Consider the following 18,212-nt stretch of genomic DNA (forward strand, 5'->3'; position numbering starts at 1 on the left):
AATATTCAATATGACCAGGTTCGACGTGATTTCGTCGATAAGCTTGTTCTATTTCCAATTATTCAGATCGTTCCAACGATATCGTCAGGGGATATATATGAAACAAATATGTACAACATATTCCTTCCCTCCAAAATCCACTATGAAAGGAATCTCACTGAGCCGTCGTATGGCAGTGTCTGTATATATCAGCTGAGTCTATGCTGATGCTGTAGGGCACCGGGACCTTTGGATTAGGGCTATCGTGAATCATGGCTCTACCTTTGCCCCTCTGGATGGGGGAGGTGCCTCTTTTTCTCATCTCAAAACGAGTGCTATATGAAGAATCACCATGAAACTTCTAGATGGATATTCAGGTAACTCGCCAGTAGCCTTGGAAATCGCAACAAGCTTAACACCGATCTCCGGGTCCCGTGTGGCACACTAATCCCAATTCGGTTAGTTTCATGTCATCCATGTCAGCCTGTCGATCACTGAACTTCCAAGAGAATTAAAAGACTTTGAACATCTCTCTTTCCCATTTACCATTGATTCAACTTATTCGGAATGTTGATCCTCATCCCCTTATGTGGTCAGCAGCGATGTCCTCTGTTTCGCTTGGTGTTCGAGTAAGGGGGTGATTACTCGTACCCCCTGAACGCTAATTGGTGAGCAACCACAACCGAAGACTGCATAAGTTCATGCAGCAATTGAATAATAGATCACCTTTACCCTTGCATTCTCCTGACTGCAGCCCCGCTGGGGCAAACCAAACTGGACACTTGGCCATTGAACTGCATGTTGTGATTCAGATTTTGTCGGATGAGATCAAATCCATCCTTTCCTGCGGATGGACTACTGCGACTAATTGTAGTTGCATAACCACATTCACATTGCCACCGTTGCTGTTGAACTCATATACTAGTCCGTACCCCGTACTTCGAGGGCTAGACTTCGCTGCCTAACTGCCAAAAAACAAAAACAAAACAAAACAAAAACAGGATCTGCACCTCGGCGGAGGATTTCAGTTTCACGTACCACATGGTCACCTAAAATACGATCGCAGGGTCTTGAGCCACCTGGATTGGCCCTTTCCCCCGCAAGGTTGAGACCTGTACGAACTGGTGTTCTTTCTGATATTTATTCTTGGCTTGTTTTTTCTTTTTTAAATCTCTCTGTTTCCCCCTATTTGTCCTTTATCTTACTGAATCTCATTGCTTTTTTTTTTTTTTTTTTGATCATCTTGGTTCTTTGTTTTCATGATGGGCTTCTTCGATGCCCTCAAAGCCAAGTTTCCCAAGGCAGATGTGCCCGACAACGCTGAGCAAAACACTGTGGTAAACACTGAAGACAAAAACATGGCACCCGATCACGACGCCCATGTACAGTCTGGAGGTCGTACTTCAAAGCCCTCCAGTGAGAAAGCAAGCACCCTAGTAGACGAGCCTTTACGAGATTCGACTCCCAATCCTGACGCCGACAAAGAGCTCGCGAGCCGTGACACTCCCACGCCAGTTCACTACGCGGAAATCAATGGAGAGTCCACTCAGGAGTTGGCTCCCAAGGGAACATTCGACAAGCCAACACAAGAAGAGAAAAAGGGGGATAATGATGCCGAAACGCCAGTTGATGAGGAGGAGTACCCAAACGCATGGAAGTTGACGCTGATCAGCATTGCTCTCTGCCTATGCGTATTCTGCGTGGCATTGGTATGCACTACCGCTTGGCCTACTTGATTATGTCCAGCTAACCCAGATCCTCAAGGACAATACGATCATTGCAACGGCAATCCCCAAAATCACTGATCAATTCAACTCCCTCGAAGATGTCGGCTGGTATGGAAGTTCTTACCTCCTGACCACATGCGCCGTGTCCCTGATGTTCGGCAAACTCTACACATTCTACTCAATCAAGTGGATCTATCTCAGCGCGCTCTGCATTTTCGAAATCGGCTCTCTCGTCTGCGCTGTCACCCCCACTTCGGTCGGACTCATCTGCGGCCGAGCCATCGCCGGACTTGGTGCTGCCGGTCTTTTCTCGGGCTCGATCCTGATCATCAGCAAGAGTGTACCCCTGGTCAAGCGACCTATGTACACGGGTATCGTCGGCGCAATGTTTGGCATTGCCAACGTAGCCGGTCCTCTGTATGTTGCTCCTGGTTCTTGATTGTGAAATTATGCTAACCGGCGACAGTATGGGAGGCGCATTCACCGACCACCTCACTTGGCGTTGGTGTTTCTACATCAACTTGCCTTTCGGAGCAGTGACCTTCCTCTTCGTGTTCTTCTTCTTCCAAGCGCCCAAGGCGATTCTCAAGAAGAATACCTTCAAGGAACAGCTCAAGGAGCTAGACTTGATCGGGACCTTCTTTTTCCTACCCTCTATCATCAGTTTGTTGCTCGCACTACAATGGGGCGGTACCAAGTATCCGTGGAGCAACGGACGTATCATTGGTCTATTTGTGGTCTTCGGCGTTCTCGGTCTCATCTTCATTGGCATCGAGATCTGGGCCGGAGACCGCGCAACCGTTCCCCCGCGTCTGATCAAGAACCGTAACGTTTGGGGTGCGTCATGGTATGCTCTTGCTATCGGCGCTTCTTTCTTCGTCTTTACCTTCTATGTGAGTTCTCTCCGTCTAACGTTTCCCGCTTCTAAATTGTTCGAACGAACTTCTAACCCACTTAGCTCCCCATCTGGTTCCAATCAATCAAGAATGCAACAGCCTTGAAATCCGGTATTATGAACCTGCCCACGATCATGGGAGTCGTGATTGTCTCCATCCTGTCTGGTGGCCTCGTCACCGCCTGCGGATACTACACGCCCTTCATGATCGCCTCCTCCGTGATCCTGACCATCGGCGCAGGACTCCTGACAACTCTGGAGATCGACTCAAACCACTCCAAGTGGATCGGATACCAGGCGGTCTTCGGTATCGGTCTGGGTCTGGGCATGCAGCAACCTATGATCGTCGCTCAGACCGCCCTCAAGGCTGAAGACATACCCAGTGGCACTGCGATCGTCATGTTCGCACAGACCCTTGGTGGCGCTATCTTCGTCTCCGTCGGACAGAACGTGTTCCAGAACCAGCTCGTCCAGAATCTGGCTCACTATGCGCCTGAAGAGGATGCTGCGAAACTCATCTCTGCTGGCGCTACTATGCTCCGTAGTATCGTTAGTGGTGATGCCCTACACCAGGTCCTGATTGCCTACAATGCGGCTATTGTGCAGACCTTCTACGTCGCTGTTGCTATGGGTGCTTTGTCGCTCATCGGGCCCATCTTCGTTGAGTGGTTGTCTGTCAAGGGCAAGAAGGTCGAGGTGGTCCCTGTCTAAGCTTCAACTTCGCATTGAAGTCTTTTCGTGCACATTCTTAATCTTAGTCATCTTCTCTTCTCTGTTTCTGTTCTTCGGGGAGTCGTCTACAGGCTATTGTACTGGGCGGTACACCCACACTTTCTATTGTCTATCCTAATTCATGCGCATATTAATGCCGGATACAAATACCAATATCATTGCTTTTTGCGATGGAGTTAATCTTTCATATCAATACTTTCTATCTCTCAACAGTACACAAGCCTGTCTCCCCATCACTCGACTGGCCTAATCCGTAGGCAGCATGTTTCTCAGTGTGTAGGATTGTGTCATGGTGTAGCGTGACGATACGAGAGCAGGTTATGAGACTTGCGCCTTCACTCGTTCTCGGTCAGTCTCTTGGGACCTGTTTGAGCTTGATTCTCGGTTACATCCCCGAGTGCCGAGAGCACTTGGGTGCGGTATGTCACGAAGCGCGGTTTGTTTCGTCGGTAAGGGCAGGTACGAGGTGTAAGAGCTTTGGATTCGCGATTCTCAATGTAGAAGAGGGTATTGGGCGCGTTTAATTGCGCCGAAGGTAACTTGAGACCATGCTGGCGTCGATATGGATGATGGCGTCGAGACTGATGGTGACTTCGAGGCTGATAGTGGAGCTTCAGAAGCTCATGACCTATGATGAGGGATCTACAGAGGCATTCATTTACAAATTGTAATGCGACAAGGGCTCCTAGCCTACGAGCAGTGTACAGAGACATTCATGCACATGGTGCAATGTGAGATTAATTACAAGGTCGGGACAGCTGAGTCCTAGACTACGAAGTGGGACATGCTTCTACGAATGTTAAATCTTTCTTCTCCAAAGACCCGGACAAGCCGAATAGGTGATGAAGAAAGGGTTCGCATCAGCCGGGGGTAGTGTAAGCCCAGCGACACAGTGCAACGAGGCATGTGCAAGCACAGGGGCCAAGTCACGAGGTCAAAAAATTGGAATAATCGGTTAAGTCCTGAGTACAGGGCTATCAGCGATTAAGCTGATAAGAACAGATACTACACTTGATCTAAGCCAGAAGGCAAAGGAAGCTGGGGAGAAAAGAAAGAGAAGTGGGGGATGGGCCCCAGCCGGCCTTATATACCCGGAAGGCGGTGCGGCTCTGCGGGCAGATCCGCTGCCCGCAGTTTTGAATACCGGGCAGTATTGCCGGTACCGCATCGCATGTGACCCACAATGAGTTCGCTGCCTATTGACATTGTGTATGGCTTACCCATACGAACGGAATTCATGATTTTTTTTTTTTTTCTGTTGCAAACATACTCTATACGACTTAGGCATCAACCCCGCTTGGCATCGTGAAAGCCCCCGGCTTCCGGTACCACTGCGGTGACCGGTGACGCACCCACGCTTCTATCTCTCTGGGTAATGATACGAGGACGCCCATTCGCATCAGTAGATTGAGCTTGCTAGGGAAATTCCCCAAGTTCACTTTCCTACATTAACATGTATAGTCGATTTCCTTCCAAGCTTAGTTTCAATGTGATAACTGGATCATCGCGCTTTCATATGGATCTGGAATTGTGGGAGTGGAAGTGACACGGATATGTCCATTGGTATTTACACGCATGCAGACTGTTCGCAATCAATTCCTCAATGCATTAGACAGTTGCAAGATGTTCCAACGAGATATAGCCTCCTAGGGAAACCTTGGAATATGGATATGGTACACCTTGTGTCTCAGTCACTCAATTTTTGATCGTGTTCGCAGGTAAAGTAAATATATCACCGAGTCTTCACACAAATAACTATGTTTTATCCCGTTAACTGAGCTCCATGTGGGTAAATCCGTTTGACATATTATTGCATGAATTTCTTTCAAAGTATGATAATACAACGCTGAAGTAACACAAAGAAGCAGTTTGATAGACAAGGCCTAAACCCCAGCATATAAGCTCAGATACACACCCCAGATCACTCCACATGCACTTCCAAAGACCACTCGTCGATCTACAGGAATAACTGAGTACATTAAGACCGAGACAACGGGCCGATACTTCAGACGAGCACTCATAAGTGGCCGAAAATCCTATACAAGTCAGCATCTGTGTAATCAAAATTGTTTCCCCAGTGAAGCAACTTACCAAAACAACTAACTCCCATGACTTTTTCAGACTCTCTCCCTTCAGCAGATTGATGACAACCACAAACAGCACAAGATTCACGATCGAAGCAGCCGTCTGGTCAAAGAAGAATTTCATGAGGAAGCTACGCAGCCCGGATGGCTGCTTTCGCGGTGCCCATCGGACATGCTTTTCTTTCTCCTTGTGGCTAGGGAGTGAATCTTCCTGAGGAGATCTCGAAAAGAGGGAAAGCCATGAGCGAGGTGAACAGATAGATTTCAGCGATCGAAGACTGAACACATTTGAGAATTCGGCACGCGTAGGAAACCCTGGATAACGCGCTTCAAGGGCGCGTTGCCAGTAGAAATTGGGGGGCACGATTAAGATACCATAGCTCACAAATTGCAGGAGAGCTAATGTGTTTAGAGTAAATGGAGCCTAGTATTTCTTGTTAAATCTGTCATATTTTGGGGTATATCGAGCATAAAAGCTCTTACTTTGTTGTTTCGCTGGTCAATCAGCTGCGCGAGGACATTGGAAATGGCGTTCAAGATGGTCGCCTGCACGAACGTCACAATCAATGGCGAGGTCATAGTGGCCCTCTAATTAGATCCATGTAAGTCCCAATGGTCCAATATACACCAGTAGAAAAGGGTCAGGGATTGTTGCCAAGACGCGCAACCGTGTCCTGAGAAGTTACGAAGTCGGGGGGGCGGATAAGGCTGAGAGATTAAGCGACCTTTTGATGTTTCAAATTCTACATCTTCGACATGACCGTTTTCAAGCATGAGAAATTGTTTAATATTCAGAATGATGAATTACTTTCGTCTAAACACAACATTCGGCCCATTCTTCGCGGATGTGAAATGATCCGTCAGCGCCAGATGTCCCCCCGCGTCTTCGCCCTCGCGATCCGCCAATGACATGTCAAAGAGGAACACCAACCGCGCAATTGTCAGCCGCATCTCCATGAAAGCCATGCTCTTGCCAATGCAGCCACGGGGTCCTATGCTAAATGGACAAAATGCATGTCGCGCAGTCTCAATGCTCTCCTTGGTCGTCTGCCAAGACATCCCAGATGCCGTGCATGTAGCGTCCTCAATCCAGCGCTCCGGGATATAGGTTCCTGCTTCCCGGTAGTATCGCTCTTGACGATGGATTGAGTATGTCGGCGTTCCGCAGTCTGTGCCGGCGGGTAAGAAGACCCCATCGACCACCGCACCGCCTTCCATCACTTCGCGGGGAATCGCACCGGGCACGGCCGGGGCCAGACGCAACGCCTCGTCAAGACATGCTTTGAGATACACTAGTTCACCGAGCTGGCTGCCGGTGACGATTTCCTCAACTTCTTTGAATGCGCCGCGCACCTCAGCAGACAGCTTGGCTAGTGCATCTGGTCTCCGAACCAGGTAGAACAGTGTGGCCGCCAATGTAGTCGAGGTTGTATCGCTGCCCGCAATCATGAGAACATTCGACTCGCCCCACAGCTCGGGCGTGCTGAGTCCATTGCCTGTCTCTGGATCCTTCGCGTTCAACAGGTAATAGAAGAAGTCTTTCTTGGCGTCGCGACCAATCTGGGTGCGTTCCTTGGCGCGTTCGTTTGCTTCAACGCGCGAATTCATAATGAAGTTCCATCGGTCGCGCGTCAGCTTGCGGATGAATATCTGGTCTAGACCCCATGTGTCTAGGGGCATCCACAGTCCACACTATGAGTAAATTAGAAAAGGGATCCGTATAATGGAGAACGAAACACAGATGCTTACCACATAGTGCCTGTTCGCAGCACGATCGACCAATCCGACTTTATATCTCATAGCATCAGAAACAAGCATATCAAAGCTCTTGCCGAAGCATAGCTCGCCCATGACATCGTACGAGAGATAACTAAACCAGCTACCCATGTTCTTGACGTTGCCTTTTTGATCATGCGATTCGAAATCTCCATCATATCCAGCCAGCACAGCGCACAGCTGACGCACATGAAGCAACATCACATCCTCCATACCCCTGAGAGCATTATCCGAGAAAGCCTGGCTAAGCACTCTCCTTTTGCGACCATGCATGGCTTTATCGATGGCGTTGTGCGTGTTATACACGCCCTTGATAGCAGGGAAAGCATTATAGAAATCAGCCTTCTGAAGGCGTTTCCCGTGCCCATAGATATCGTGTAATCCACGATCAGAATTGACAGAGACGAAATTAGGCGCAACTCGCACGTGCGTCCCGTACTGGCTGTGTAGCTTGTGCAGCCAGAGATGGCGATCACCTTTCAGACCATGGTAGAGTTGGACCCAGGGTGTGATGGATGCGAGGAAGGGTCCGTTGATCCGACGGAGAGGGTGGATGAAGCGATTGTAGAGGGCGAAAGCGACGGTCTGAAGTGAGTTAGATTAGTCTACTTCTAGCGATACTTAGAAGTGGGCGAGAGAGGGTATCAAATATATCAAAACAGGATATACGTACCGCTACTGCTAATAGCCCTATTAAGCCCCCCAGAACTCTCTGGAGAGAAAAGCACTCCAGTACAGATTCAAGCAGCATTTTGTGAGATGATCATTGAGAGATAAGCTTGTGGTTCTACTTGTCTCAAATGTCCTTTATACCTCTATACTCTTTCCGCCGTTGATACCCGCACCCAACCGCGATTCATGACGACGGACCCCGGAGCCATACTACGAAATAGGCCTGGTAAAACTGGAGCCCCAATTAAGGCTTGTCGATTTCTTCGGATAAGGACATTGTCTGGCTCGGTTATAGGCGGCTGTTTGGGGATGATTTTATACAGCCGGTCATTGGCTATGCTTAAATATGCACGTACTGACCTTGATGACATCCGCGGGGAAGCCTGTCTCATGTGTGGTACTTTTGTGGGGGATTCTGGATTCCAGTTCATGCTGGAAAGATAACGAAATGAATATTTCAACTTGAATTCTTGGGGTGAAAATAGGTGTTCATGATCGTTACATAGGAATGCGACATAGAAGGATGTGTCTATTCTATTTTCGGTAGACGGCCGTCATTCCCAAATTCGGTCATACAGTAGCATCCAGCAGGCCCTTTCTATCGACTCCACTAGCTCGGGGCTGTCCTGGGAATTGGGGTAATACCCCCGTTATTAGCCGATTTACAGCCCGGTGATGAGACATCCCCTCCGAGGGTTCCGCGCTTTTGAAGAGCAAGGAATGTGTCAGAAACTGGGATACATAGTGAACAGGTTTTTCTGCGTGGGGTTGGCTTGCCCGCGTCAATGTCGACAATGAAACTGGTGATAATCCCTGGAGGCTATACCTGATTGCCTCCCGAAATGCTTGATTCGGGATAATGAATATGGCCCGAAATGATACTTTTGGAGGCTCGTGCTTTGAGCTTTGCGGTTAAATCCACGTAATATTACATTCTAAGTGGTGTGTCCATGTATTCCTCCATCCAGAATCCACTGCTCGTTGTCGTCGTTGTCATCTTGCACACGTCGCCAAGTCTGCTTCCGTTCGGTTGGCTCCGTTGCTTCGGTCTGCTTTGTTTCTGGCGCACGCCAAACAGGTCGCATAAGACCACCAGCTGCGAGAAGGGGGTTGCGACTGAAAGTATGTTGTCCTTGCGAGCTGTCTACTGCACCTCCTTCATTAGCAGGTTCAGATTCATTGGCCTCTGGGGTTGGTTCTGCTGGCGCGGAATGATAGACTCGGCGGACTTTGCCACCCTTGATATCAAGACTCATTACAGTCTTTTTCCTCTCCCACTCAGGACGAGCTTTCTCGTCCATCTCGCGCTGAATGCGCTGCTGCTTCTTGAGTGCTAGTGCTCGCTGTGTGGGTGTCATCCACAAGGTTGAGGCGACATTCGGGGTCTCGAAATCTGCCGTTTCATCGACAACCTTGGTCCGGCGCGCATTTTGCGCTTGGAACTGGAGCAGCTTGTCTCGGTGTGCTTTCGCGGCATCCAGGTTGCTGGGAGGTTCGGACCCGCCAGTAGGCCTAGGACCCCCTTCATGATGAACACCTTCATTGTGTACGCGCATCTTCTCTTGCCCGCGCTCCGCCCGTAATTCCCGAATCATACCTTGCACTTCTTCAGCGGAGAGGAGTGGTGTGCCGCAGAATGAGCACGGCTGTAGACCCTCAAGTGAGCAGATAATTTTCCCGCAGTTGAGGCAATTAGGTGCTGCTTCAAATACAGGGTGCAATGATCCGTAGCATGTACATTTGCGTCTCTCGCCCAGACTCGGATTTGTCGATACCTCCAACGCGGCGATAGCGGCGGTGAGATCGGATATGTCGTTGGTTGTGAGGGCTGGGTTTCCCTTCGATGACGATCCTCCTCCACCACCTTGACGTGTTGACTTGCTCACTTTTGATCGCACATTTGGTAACATGTCCGAGATCGTGGGGCCACTCGCAGATGGTGGTGGCTTCGGGGATGATGTGGGTAAGGGGGAGGGAATGCGCGACGACGCAGAGGACCCATGCGGTGATGGCGCAAGAGTAGGAGTAGCTGGTTTTCGAGAGGATATATAGTCTTCTTCCTCGGCTTTCTTGTAGCCACCTCCTACATCGCCGTAGTCGTCGGGTCGACGTGGTGGGCCGGCACTGTGCAGCGGAGCCTTCTTTTTGCCCTTCTTGGTTCCCCCACTTGATCTCGGTGTATCTCTGCTTTGTGTGGAAGGGTTCTGAGGTGGTCGCTGGGGTTCTCGGCGTGCATTAAAGGAGGAGATGAATTCTAGGGCGGCCGGGGAGTCGCCGAGGAGGTTTTTGAGGTGGTCCGCACATGCCTCCCTCGAGAGACTGACGGCATAATCGATAACCTGAGAAAGAGAATCTGGATCCAGTGGGAGAAGCTGGGAGAGACGGGGAGCTGCCCATGCACTAAGATCAGCCATGTTGGAAAATGTTTAGGCCGTTGATGAATAACAAGCTGAGATGCTCGGGGATCCCCGCAATTATTAAGCCACAGTTCTCCCCGGGGCCAGGGCTAACCGTCTACACAGGCTGCCTTCAGAGCCGCAATCAATGTCAGCCTTTCAATCTAATAAGCACAATCTCAATTTCATTGAGTATGTGTTCTCTTTTGCAATCCGATATCGCTCATTACTCAATTTGGCTGAACGTTTCAAGATCAACTGGGAACACTTAGGGCTACTTTGTATCCATAGGAGGACGCCCTACAACTTATGATCCGTAGCTATTGAATTTACTCATGAGAGCAAGTCGGCTGTGAGTTGTTGAAGATGATCTTAGGATTCTGCTCTTATTTGAGACGAGTGACCGCACAATTCAGTAGAGGCTAAGTATGTTCGCTAATGACTAGCGAATAGACATACTAGATGCTTTCTATTCTCGTCCAAGCGAACATAGCAGAGACGACAAGTCTGAGATAAGTGCAGTAAGATGTAATGCCTTTCTTTCGTCTGCACGATATATACACGCTTAAATGGCAAGGCGGCTAATAGAAACTGTCAATGGAGAATGAGAATGATCGGACATAATCGAATCCCCGGGTATATCATATCATTGGGGCATTGCTGGTGAGACATATTAACCGGCCGGCAAAATTGGCGCATCTCTTCCCCTTTCAAAGCATCAAAGCGAGCGTACTTGTAACCAAGCCAGGTTGATACGATACAATATCAGCACATATCAATTTTGAGAGAAGGTTCGAGCGATGAGTGACGATCAGGCAATAGCCGACGCTACGGAATATGGGACTCGAACCTGCCCCCCAGGCTTCTCCGATCACCCATTCAAGACCGACAGCGGCGTAGAGCTCGCTGTAAGAATCTGGCCCGCTGACCCTCCCGTCAATAAGCCAGCCCCAGTGATATTTTACACGCACGGCGGCGGCTGGCTCGCAGGAAACCACTTTGCGCCGCTCCCATGGATGCAACCTGGCTTTCGCCAGCGAGGCTATCATATGGTATCACACAACTTCCGGCTTGGTCCGCAGGCAAGCTATGAAATGCAGTTGCAGGATTCTCTAGATGCCGTGAGTTGGTGCCGGGCCAATCTCCCGTCTATACTCGGCGCAGAAACGGTAGACATGAGCCAGTTAATCCTCTGCGGTGATTCAGGTGGCGCACTTCTCACTGGCCTCATGGGACACCATTTATCACCACCACCAAAGGCTGTCATTCTCGTTTATGGAGTAGTTGATCCAGCAGCGGCGTGGCCCATTCTAGCGCCAGTTCCCGAGAACTCGAAAAACGCACCGCCATGGATTGGCGAGTTCTCTGATACTGAGCTGGAAGAATTTCTAAAGGACCGAGATGAAGCCAACATTTTGACGGATGCGCTATGGGCCGATGAAAATAAGAATACATCCGAGCAGGTGCTGAGTAGATGCTGGGGAACCGACGTCCGCTTCACCCGTCGGATACGACTTCAGGCGGAGCTCCACCAGTGGCGATCTGATATAGCTGCGCGTGTCGGTTCTACTGTGAGGTCGGTACGCGTAGGCTCGTTGCATGCTGAGCGCTTTGCGGATGAAGCAGCCCTGACTGCGTTTCTGCTATCGATGTCACCATCTCCGCTTCTTGAAACGAAGACATGGTATCCGCCCACAGCTTTCCTGCATGGCATGGCTGACAGGGCTGCTCCGCTTGCACAAAGCCAGGAAATGGCTGAGCGTCTGAAAGCGATGAATGTACCGGTTGTGGAAAGCTATGAGCCTAATCAAGATCATGTTTTTGATCACAAGTATACTGTGAGTAGCCTCTACAGGCATCATGATAACACACGCGCTAATTGGTGATGTAGAGCCCCGATGTGCCGGGATGGAATACATATATCCAGCCCATTCTGGATTTTTGCAACCAGCATATCCACCTGCAGTAACTGTGAATGATCTCATGCAATTCTGCCGAGAGATAGACCTACATAGAGGTACAGGGATGGGCATATGAGCTAACCTGGGATGGTCTAAATAGGGATTCCAGTAGTAACAGCACACATACAAATGTTTGAGGCCGTTAAAAATATCAAACAAGAGAAGTAGCATGGAGTCAATGATGACGACTGGAATAACTTCATTAAATAGCAGGTGGATGATTTGTCCATCGTTCATTGTAACCAACCGGCGATTGTCCAAGCTTCAGTCCTAATATGTTCAGAGCTTGCTTTGCTTATTGTCGAATATGGGATATGGGGACATAGACGTACTGTGGTGTATGATCACAGAAGATTGATCGTACCTGGGTGGTTGCATGGTGAGATCAGTTTGCAGCGTGTATGTGAGATGTATGTCTCGGCCTTTGGGCCATTCAATGGGGTCAAAAAGTAATAAGAAACGAAGAAAATATTCATATTAGCACAAATCAGTTGCATATTTCTTGCAGTGCCCCTGTCAGTTGTATCTCATGTTATCAAGTAATGTACATCCTACAAAGTCCATCCCCCCCCATCATCATTCATCTATGCAGATTTATTCGAAGGAAAGGTCAAACAATGACCAGACCAAAGCAGACCCAGAGACGCCATAGGATATGACCAGCCCATCAAAACAAAGCTCAAACGCCGCGGACACCATGATAGGAAAAAAGGGTATGAGGAAACAAATGGAAATTTAGTCGGCGTTCTCGCTCTTGATGTCGTCGTCGTTGTCCTCAACCGTAAATGATTGCTTGAGCTTACTTGGCCCAGGCTTTGCGGTGGAGCCCTTCTTGGGTCCATTCAGCTTCTTCTTCTTGGTGGGGCTGGGACTTTCTTCGTCGTCGTCTGCGTAAGAGCGCTTGTGTGTTGATGAGCTGGGGCTATTGCCACTGCTAGGTCCGCCCTCTGTCGGAGTCTTATTGCGCCCCCCCCATCGCGGCCACCACGGCCACCACAGACGCAGCGTTCAAGGTGCTGGGCGAGACGAGTCATGACAAAATAGCGTGGACAAAGAGGGCACTTGGTAGTTGGGATTTCGGGAATGGTACTGTCACGGTCACCCTTCTTCTTCTTAGGGTTTGGTGTGACTGCAAAGAGCTTTCCATGGACGTCATGGCCGGGAAGGTCGATCATGGGCACATTTGTGCAATATTCAACGTCAGGATCAGGAGGGGGCAAGAACGAGCCCCAGTGGTCGGGTACATGAGCCTTGGGAGGCGACAATCTGGGCACACGTGCTCTTTCACGGTTTTCATCGGATTTCCTTTGAGGAAGACCCTTCCGCGGTTGAAAACGGCTGCATCCGTCTCCATGCGCATACCCGCAAGCTTCTTGGTATCGAGTATGATTTCTCTCTTTGTATCGGTCGAGGTTTTACTGGGGGCCTCCTCCGGCATAATTGCGTCTTCCTCCGCCTTCTGTCGGGCAAGAACCACTGCAGACCGCATGCGCGCCACCTTCTCTTCGCGGTGAACTTTGGCGACAAGGTCATGGATGATGTTCTGGAATGTTTCGTTGAGGATGTCGGTGGCCTAGACAGGAAACTATTAGAAACCGTATTGTACAACCCATGAAGTTTTCTCATGGTCATACCACTTTAGCGATCGTTCCGGCAGGGTAAGTCGGCCTGCGACCACCGTTGTTGTTCGAATCGGCCATTTTGGGATTGCGGCCGGAGATGGATGCGCCGAATATTTCTCGTCCGGTCCTGATTGACCGACGGCTGTGTCTGCCCGCGACACAGGTAGTGAGTGCTCCGAACCGCTAGGTCCGAGGTTTAGTTCTCCATGTACTGGAAATCTATGCAGGGTTGACGCAATGGGTGCACGGGTGTAGGAAAGACGAAAAAGGTAAAAGTCCAAAACATAGAAGCCGAAATAAAAGGATGAAGGACGACAATAGGGAGGGCTGAATTGAATAGCCTAGCGTAAGGCGTATTGTCAGTGAGCTTCAATAATGGGGGGGCGTGGACTAATAGTCAGCAACAATAGGGGACCTCGGGAGGTCAATGAAGGAGTCCTATCGACGCATACAATAGAAAATAGGCATGGGCAGCAAATAGGGCACTGACCTATTGAGGTGTCTATTAGCATGCGAATGAAATATCGCTCTGGGAGATGAAGAGACGGATGAGGCTGGAGCAAGTTGTTCACTGTGCTTATCTCTTATCGTATCTCCGCATTCGCTGCCTCTCTGCTTGTTCTTTCACAACTATTACTGCTCCAAAATGGCATACCAGTTCTTTTCAAAGAACCAGACAAGACTAGCGACTTCTCCGTCTTCGCTGTCTCCTCCACCGACCAGCCGCCAACCTGTGCGGCCTCCTATCCACCCCCCGCCAGTTCACCCGCCTCAATCAGCCGTCGCAAACACGTCCGGCCCGAGACACTCGAAAGAAGAAATATTTGACCCCTATCTTCACGATATTCCAGCTGGTGTGACGACTCCACACCCCCATATAACAGTCGAGAAAGTCAATACGGCGCATATCCCTTCCTTGACGCGGATCACGGGCTTACTCCTTCCCATCCGCTACCCGAACGCGTTCTACACAGCTATCATAACTGATCCGGTGATCGCTTCTCTTTCGCGGGTTGCTATTTATCATGACCATCCTGTTGTTGCAGCTCCCGGGTCCGGTGCATCTGTGGGGACAGACAAAGTGATTGGGGGCATTCGGTGTCGGCTAGAAAGAATCCAACAGGCAGAGGACTCAAACAAAGAGACTCAAACCCAAGGGGATAGCACCCCCACAACTCTCTACATTCAGACTCTACATCTTCTCTCCCCATATCGGGGCTGTGGTGTTGCCGCATCGCTATTGAATTCGCTTCTCTATGCGGACCGAAAGAAGAAAGACTCATACCAGGTGTCCGAGCTTGTCAAACACTATAACATTCGCTCTGTGACAGCACATGTCCATGAGGCAAACGAAGAAGGGTTGGACTGGTATATTGCTCGTGGATTTAGGGTTGACGGCGAGGTAGCCGAATACTATCGGCGACTGAAGCCCTCGGGCGCGAAGATCGTACGACTAGATCTGAATTGGAATGAAGAAGATGATACACATGCTCCGAAAGAAAGCAGTTCCCAGACTGTCAGTCCTCCCCGGGAGGTAGAAGATGAGGACTGGGAGAAGGTGGAAGCGGAGGATGGAGAAGAAGGCGACCATGGAATACAGCATTTGAATGAGTCGCAAGTCCTTGAAAAACAGGATACACCTTCGCGCAAGCGCAAAGCTGAAGACGACAAACACAAACCTCTAGTCCGGTGAGACATGCTTTGCATGTGTGAATTTCTGATATACTTTGGATACCCTTTGCGCTTGTTCATGCATCTGATTTAGAATAGTGCTTGTGCTAGATGACCGTTGCGTACATGATGATATTATACTTGAATATGAGAAATTATCTCTCGCAAGATATACCGCTACGTGTGAAAGTTAAACATTAGAAGAACTGGCATAATATTCATATATCTGTAACACCGTGGGTATAAGATCAAACAGAAGACGGCAACGCTACATTAGACGTTATAGTTCTCGGCATGCAAAAATATCTCATCTCTTGACGAGTCCATAATCACCTGCAGCTGTAGCTTGGCTACCGCGTTGGCGACCTCAACTCTCATGCTCGGTGGACCGCAGACGAAGACACAGGCACGGCGGCCAAATGTTTGCGAAAGCTCATTGACCATCTGGGTAATGTTCGGGCGGAAGTAATCAGTTCGCCAGTTGTCTCGTGCCCGTGGCTGATAATAAGCAAATCGTGGTGCAGGTGATGGCGGTGGCCTTTGTGGCACAGGTTGAGGTGCGCCAAATCCGAAATCAAAGTTCGGGTTGCCATGACCATTGGATGCAGCAGGGCCATGGGCGTTCATGGCAGGCTGGTAGTATTGGCGGGTATTGGGCGCATGGGTGGCCGCGTACGTGTTGGGAAGAGCTGCGACACCATCTTCATTCTCACGGCGCAGTTCCTTTTCTATATCCGGATTGCCCGCAGCTTCATTGCGGATATAGGCCGAGTTTCGCTTGTCGATGCCCTTGAGCATGCCGTATATCTTCTCTTGGACTGTATCCCGTCCAACTTGGTCGGTTTGCTTGACTCCAGTAAGGAAGAAATGACAGCTCACAATGTTCGATGGTGCATAGTCACGGCAGATCCGTAGTTCTTCTTGGAACCATTCCATAGTCTCGGGGCTCTTGAGCGCCCAAATGACTTTGACCGACTTGGTGATGGCCTTGCCATCTCGAATCTTCTTGATGAGGTCCAGCAGTTGGCTTGCAATGGCAGTAATGCCACTTCCTCCGGCAAAGAAAACCACGTCATCGAAAGCAGCAATCTCGCGCTGCATACCACCATAAGGTCCTTCGACAAATGCGCTGTATGTGTTGTAGGGGCCACGCTCTATGGCTTCCTGAAATACCTGGCGGGTGAAGCCTTTAAATGGCCGGAAAACCAGTGTTATGTCACGGTACTTTTCACCATACGCAGATGGAAAGTCGTCGCTGCAAAGAGAGGCAATTGTAAAAGGGTGACTCTGTATCACAGAGATTCTCGGCAGCCTCAAATAGACATACTGACCGGGCCTCCAACGCATCTTTGTGGGAATGGTAATCTTGATAGCATTTTGTGGAAGAAGGGTTACGGCCGACTCTTCTCCAATCAAAAATGATGAGCGCAAAGGGTGTGTCCAGTTCAAGTAGAACAGCCGGACGATATAAGAGATGATCCAAATAGCGATGGTTGTGAAAAGATAGGCCCACGATGACAAGTAGTTTCTTGTATGCCAGAAAAGCATCGCCACAAAGATGTACGAGACTGGGATATGAATAAAGACAAAAAGCTCATACATCCAATTGCGGAAGACTGGGAGAGAATGGATGCACAACACAAGCAGAGGAACGAGCGCCGCAATTCCAGTCCCATACACATAGGCATGCGGTGGGATGCCTACGCTATAGTTGACCAAAGCACCATCTTCCCAGATTGGAGTGATGTAGAACGGGACCATGTGAACCAAACTGAGGAATAGGCAGATATAGGCTGACCAGCGGTGCAGTCCATTCAACCTTTCAGGACTGAGGCCAGTCATCAAAGTAATAAAATTTGCCTTGGTGCTGAGTGCAACGATCCAGGGAATCATGGCTACTGCGAGCATACCTGCCCGAATAGCCAACGGCGGCGACCCCAGCGCAATAGACCAGTAGTATAAGGGCTGTGGCACAAAACAGTATAATGTGACAAAAGTAAACGCAATCAAGACAATTGCCGTGATTGCCAAAGATGGGAACGAGAGCTCTATCTTTCCAATCCTCAGAGAGGGAACTGGTCGGTAGAAGATCCATCGCATTAAGGCAATTGCCTTGTTCAAAGGAACTATGCTAGCAAGAATTGACTCGCGCCTCTTAGGTGGAGAGATCACATTCGGTGATGGAAAGAAGTGAGCGTTGGAAGCATCAGTACCTGCACTCGGGAGTTCGTACTCGTCCGGTACCGAATCGTCGCGAGAGATCTCTGGTCGGTTTTCTCTGTAGAGGGCAATCCGCATCTTGTCGCCCCATTTATGCCAACATCGGACAAATGTCGTAATGATCAGCAGCACGACGGCAAAATAGACAAATCCTACTCCATATTTTGCCGACTTTGACCATGGATCTCGCTGCATCTCAGCTGCCTCGGCTGGAGTTGTTGATGCCGTGATCGCGACATTGATGCGCTTGGCGAGGAAAACCATAGTGCTCAGCATTTTGCAGTGCACTGGTCAGCAATATTGAAATTATTTCTGCAATTGTTTCTCATTAGGTCGATCTCATTATACAATGTTGGACGGAGTAACCTACCTTTAGGTATCACCCGCACACAAGAGTATTGCTCTCTTGTACTATATTCGGCCGCTCATATCTTAACTCAAGCTACCACGATTGATGTCATCCAAGTCAAGCGGGAA

General features: G+C 49.5%; 8 protein-coding genes across 8 annotated transcripts; 3 read left to right on the top strand and 5 right to left on the bottom strand.

The window, feature by feature from the left end:
• Positions 1 to 1,241: 1,241 nt before the first annotated feature.
• On the top strand, positions 1,242 to 3,312 carry N7500_003884 (MDR family MFS transporter; the record flags this gene model as incomplete). Its single annotated transcript, XM_056675030.1, has 4 exons — positions 1,242 to 1,688; positions 1,744 to 2,123; positions 2,173 to 2,599; positions 2,665 to 3,312. 4 exons carry the CDS (start codon positions 1,242 to 1,244, stop codon positions 3,310 to 3,312), a joined length of 1,902 nt encoding a protein of 633 aa, XP_056535555.1.
• A 1,904-nt stretch (positions 3,313 to 5,216) lies between these two features.
• N7500_003885 (Mpv17/PMP22 family protein) lies at positions 5,217 to 5,996 on the bottom strand (the record flags this gene model as incomplete). Its single annotated transcript, XM_056675031.1, has 3 exons — positions 5,217 to 5,369; positions 5,425 to 5,841; positions 5,901 to 5,996. 3 exons carry the CDS (start codon positions 5,994 to 5,996, stop codon positions 5,217 to 5,219), a joined length of 666 nt encoding a protein of 221 aa, XP_056535556.1.
• A 225-nt stretch (positions 5,997 to 6,221) lies between these two features.
• Positions 6,222 to 7,944, bottom strand: N7500_003886 (cytochrome P450; the record flags this gene model as incomplete). Its single annotated transcript, XM_056675032.1, has 3 exons — positions 6,222 to 7,109; positions 7,167 to 7,778; positions 7,867 to 7,944. 3 exons carry the CDS (start codon positions 7,942 to 7,944, stop codon positions 6,222 to 6,224), a joined length of 1,578 nt encoding a protein of 525 aa, XP_056535557.1.
• An 856-nt stretch (positions 7,945 to 8,800) lies between these two features.
• On the bottom strand, positions 8,801 to 10,279 carry N7500_003887 (C2HC5-type zinc finger protein; the record flags this gene model as incomplete). Its single annotated transcript, XM_056675033.1, has 1 exon — positions 8,801 to 10,279. One exon carries the CDS (start codon positions 10,277 to 10,279, stop codon positions 8,801 to 8,803), a length of 1,479 nt encoding a protein of 492 aa, XP_056535558.1.
• Positions 10,280 to 11,061: 782 nt separating this feature from the next.
• Positions 11,062 to 12,147, top strand: N7500_003888 (alpha/beta hydrolase; the record flags this gene model as incomplete). The annotated part of the gene is made up of 1 exon (XM_056675034.1): positions 11,062 to 12,147. One exon carries the CDS (start codon positions 11,062 to 11,064, stop codon positions 12,145 to 12,147), a length of 1,086 nt encoding a protein of 361 aa, XP_056535559.1.
• An 810-nt stretch (positions 12,148 to 12,957) lies between these two features.
• On the bottom strand, positions 12,958 to 13,922 carry N7500_003889 (uncharacterized protein; the record flags this gene model as incomplete). The annotated part of the gene is made up of 4 exons (XM_056675035.1): positions 12,958 to 13,169; positions 13,217 to 13,472; positions 13,499 to 13,795; positions 13,857 to 13,922. The coding sequence occupies 4 exons, from the start codon at positions 13,920 to 13,922 to the stop codon at positions 12,958 to 12,960; spliced, it is 831 nt and encodes a 276-aa protein (XP_056535560.1).
• Positions 13,923 to 14,490: 568 nt separating this feature from the next.
• N7500_003890 (GNAT family N-acetyltransferase) lies at positions 14,491 to 15,537 on the top strand (the record flags this gene model as incomplete). Its single annotated transcript, XM_056675036.1, has 1 exon — positions 14,491 to 15,537. One exon carries the CDS (start codon positions 14,491 to 14,493, stop codon positions 15,535 to 15,537), a length of 1,047 nt encoding a protein of 348 aa, XP_056535561.1.
• Positions 15,538 to 15,788: 251 nt separating this feature from the next.
• N7500_003891 (putative metalloreductase transmembrane component) lies at positions 15,789 to 18,011 on the bottom strand (the record flags this gene model as incomplete). Its single annotated transcript, XM_056675037.1, has 1 exon — positions 15,789 to 18,011. One exon carries the CDS (start codon positions 18,009 to 18,011, stop codon positions 15,789 to 15,791), a length of 2,223 nt encoding a protein of 740 aa, XP_056535562.1.
• Between the last annotated feature and the right edge of the window lie 201 nt (positions 18,012 to 18,212).

Source organism: Penicillium coprophilum (assembly GCF_028826855.1).
Source record: "Penicillium coprophilum strain IBT 35676 chromosome Unknown utg000002l_segment0_segment1, whole genome shotgun sequence".
Classification (NCBI taxonomy): Eukaryota; Fungi; Ascomycota; class Eurotiomycetes; order Eurotiales; family Aspergillaceae; genus Penicillium; species Penicillium coprophilum.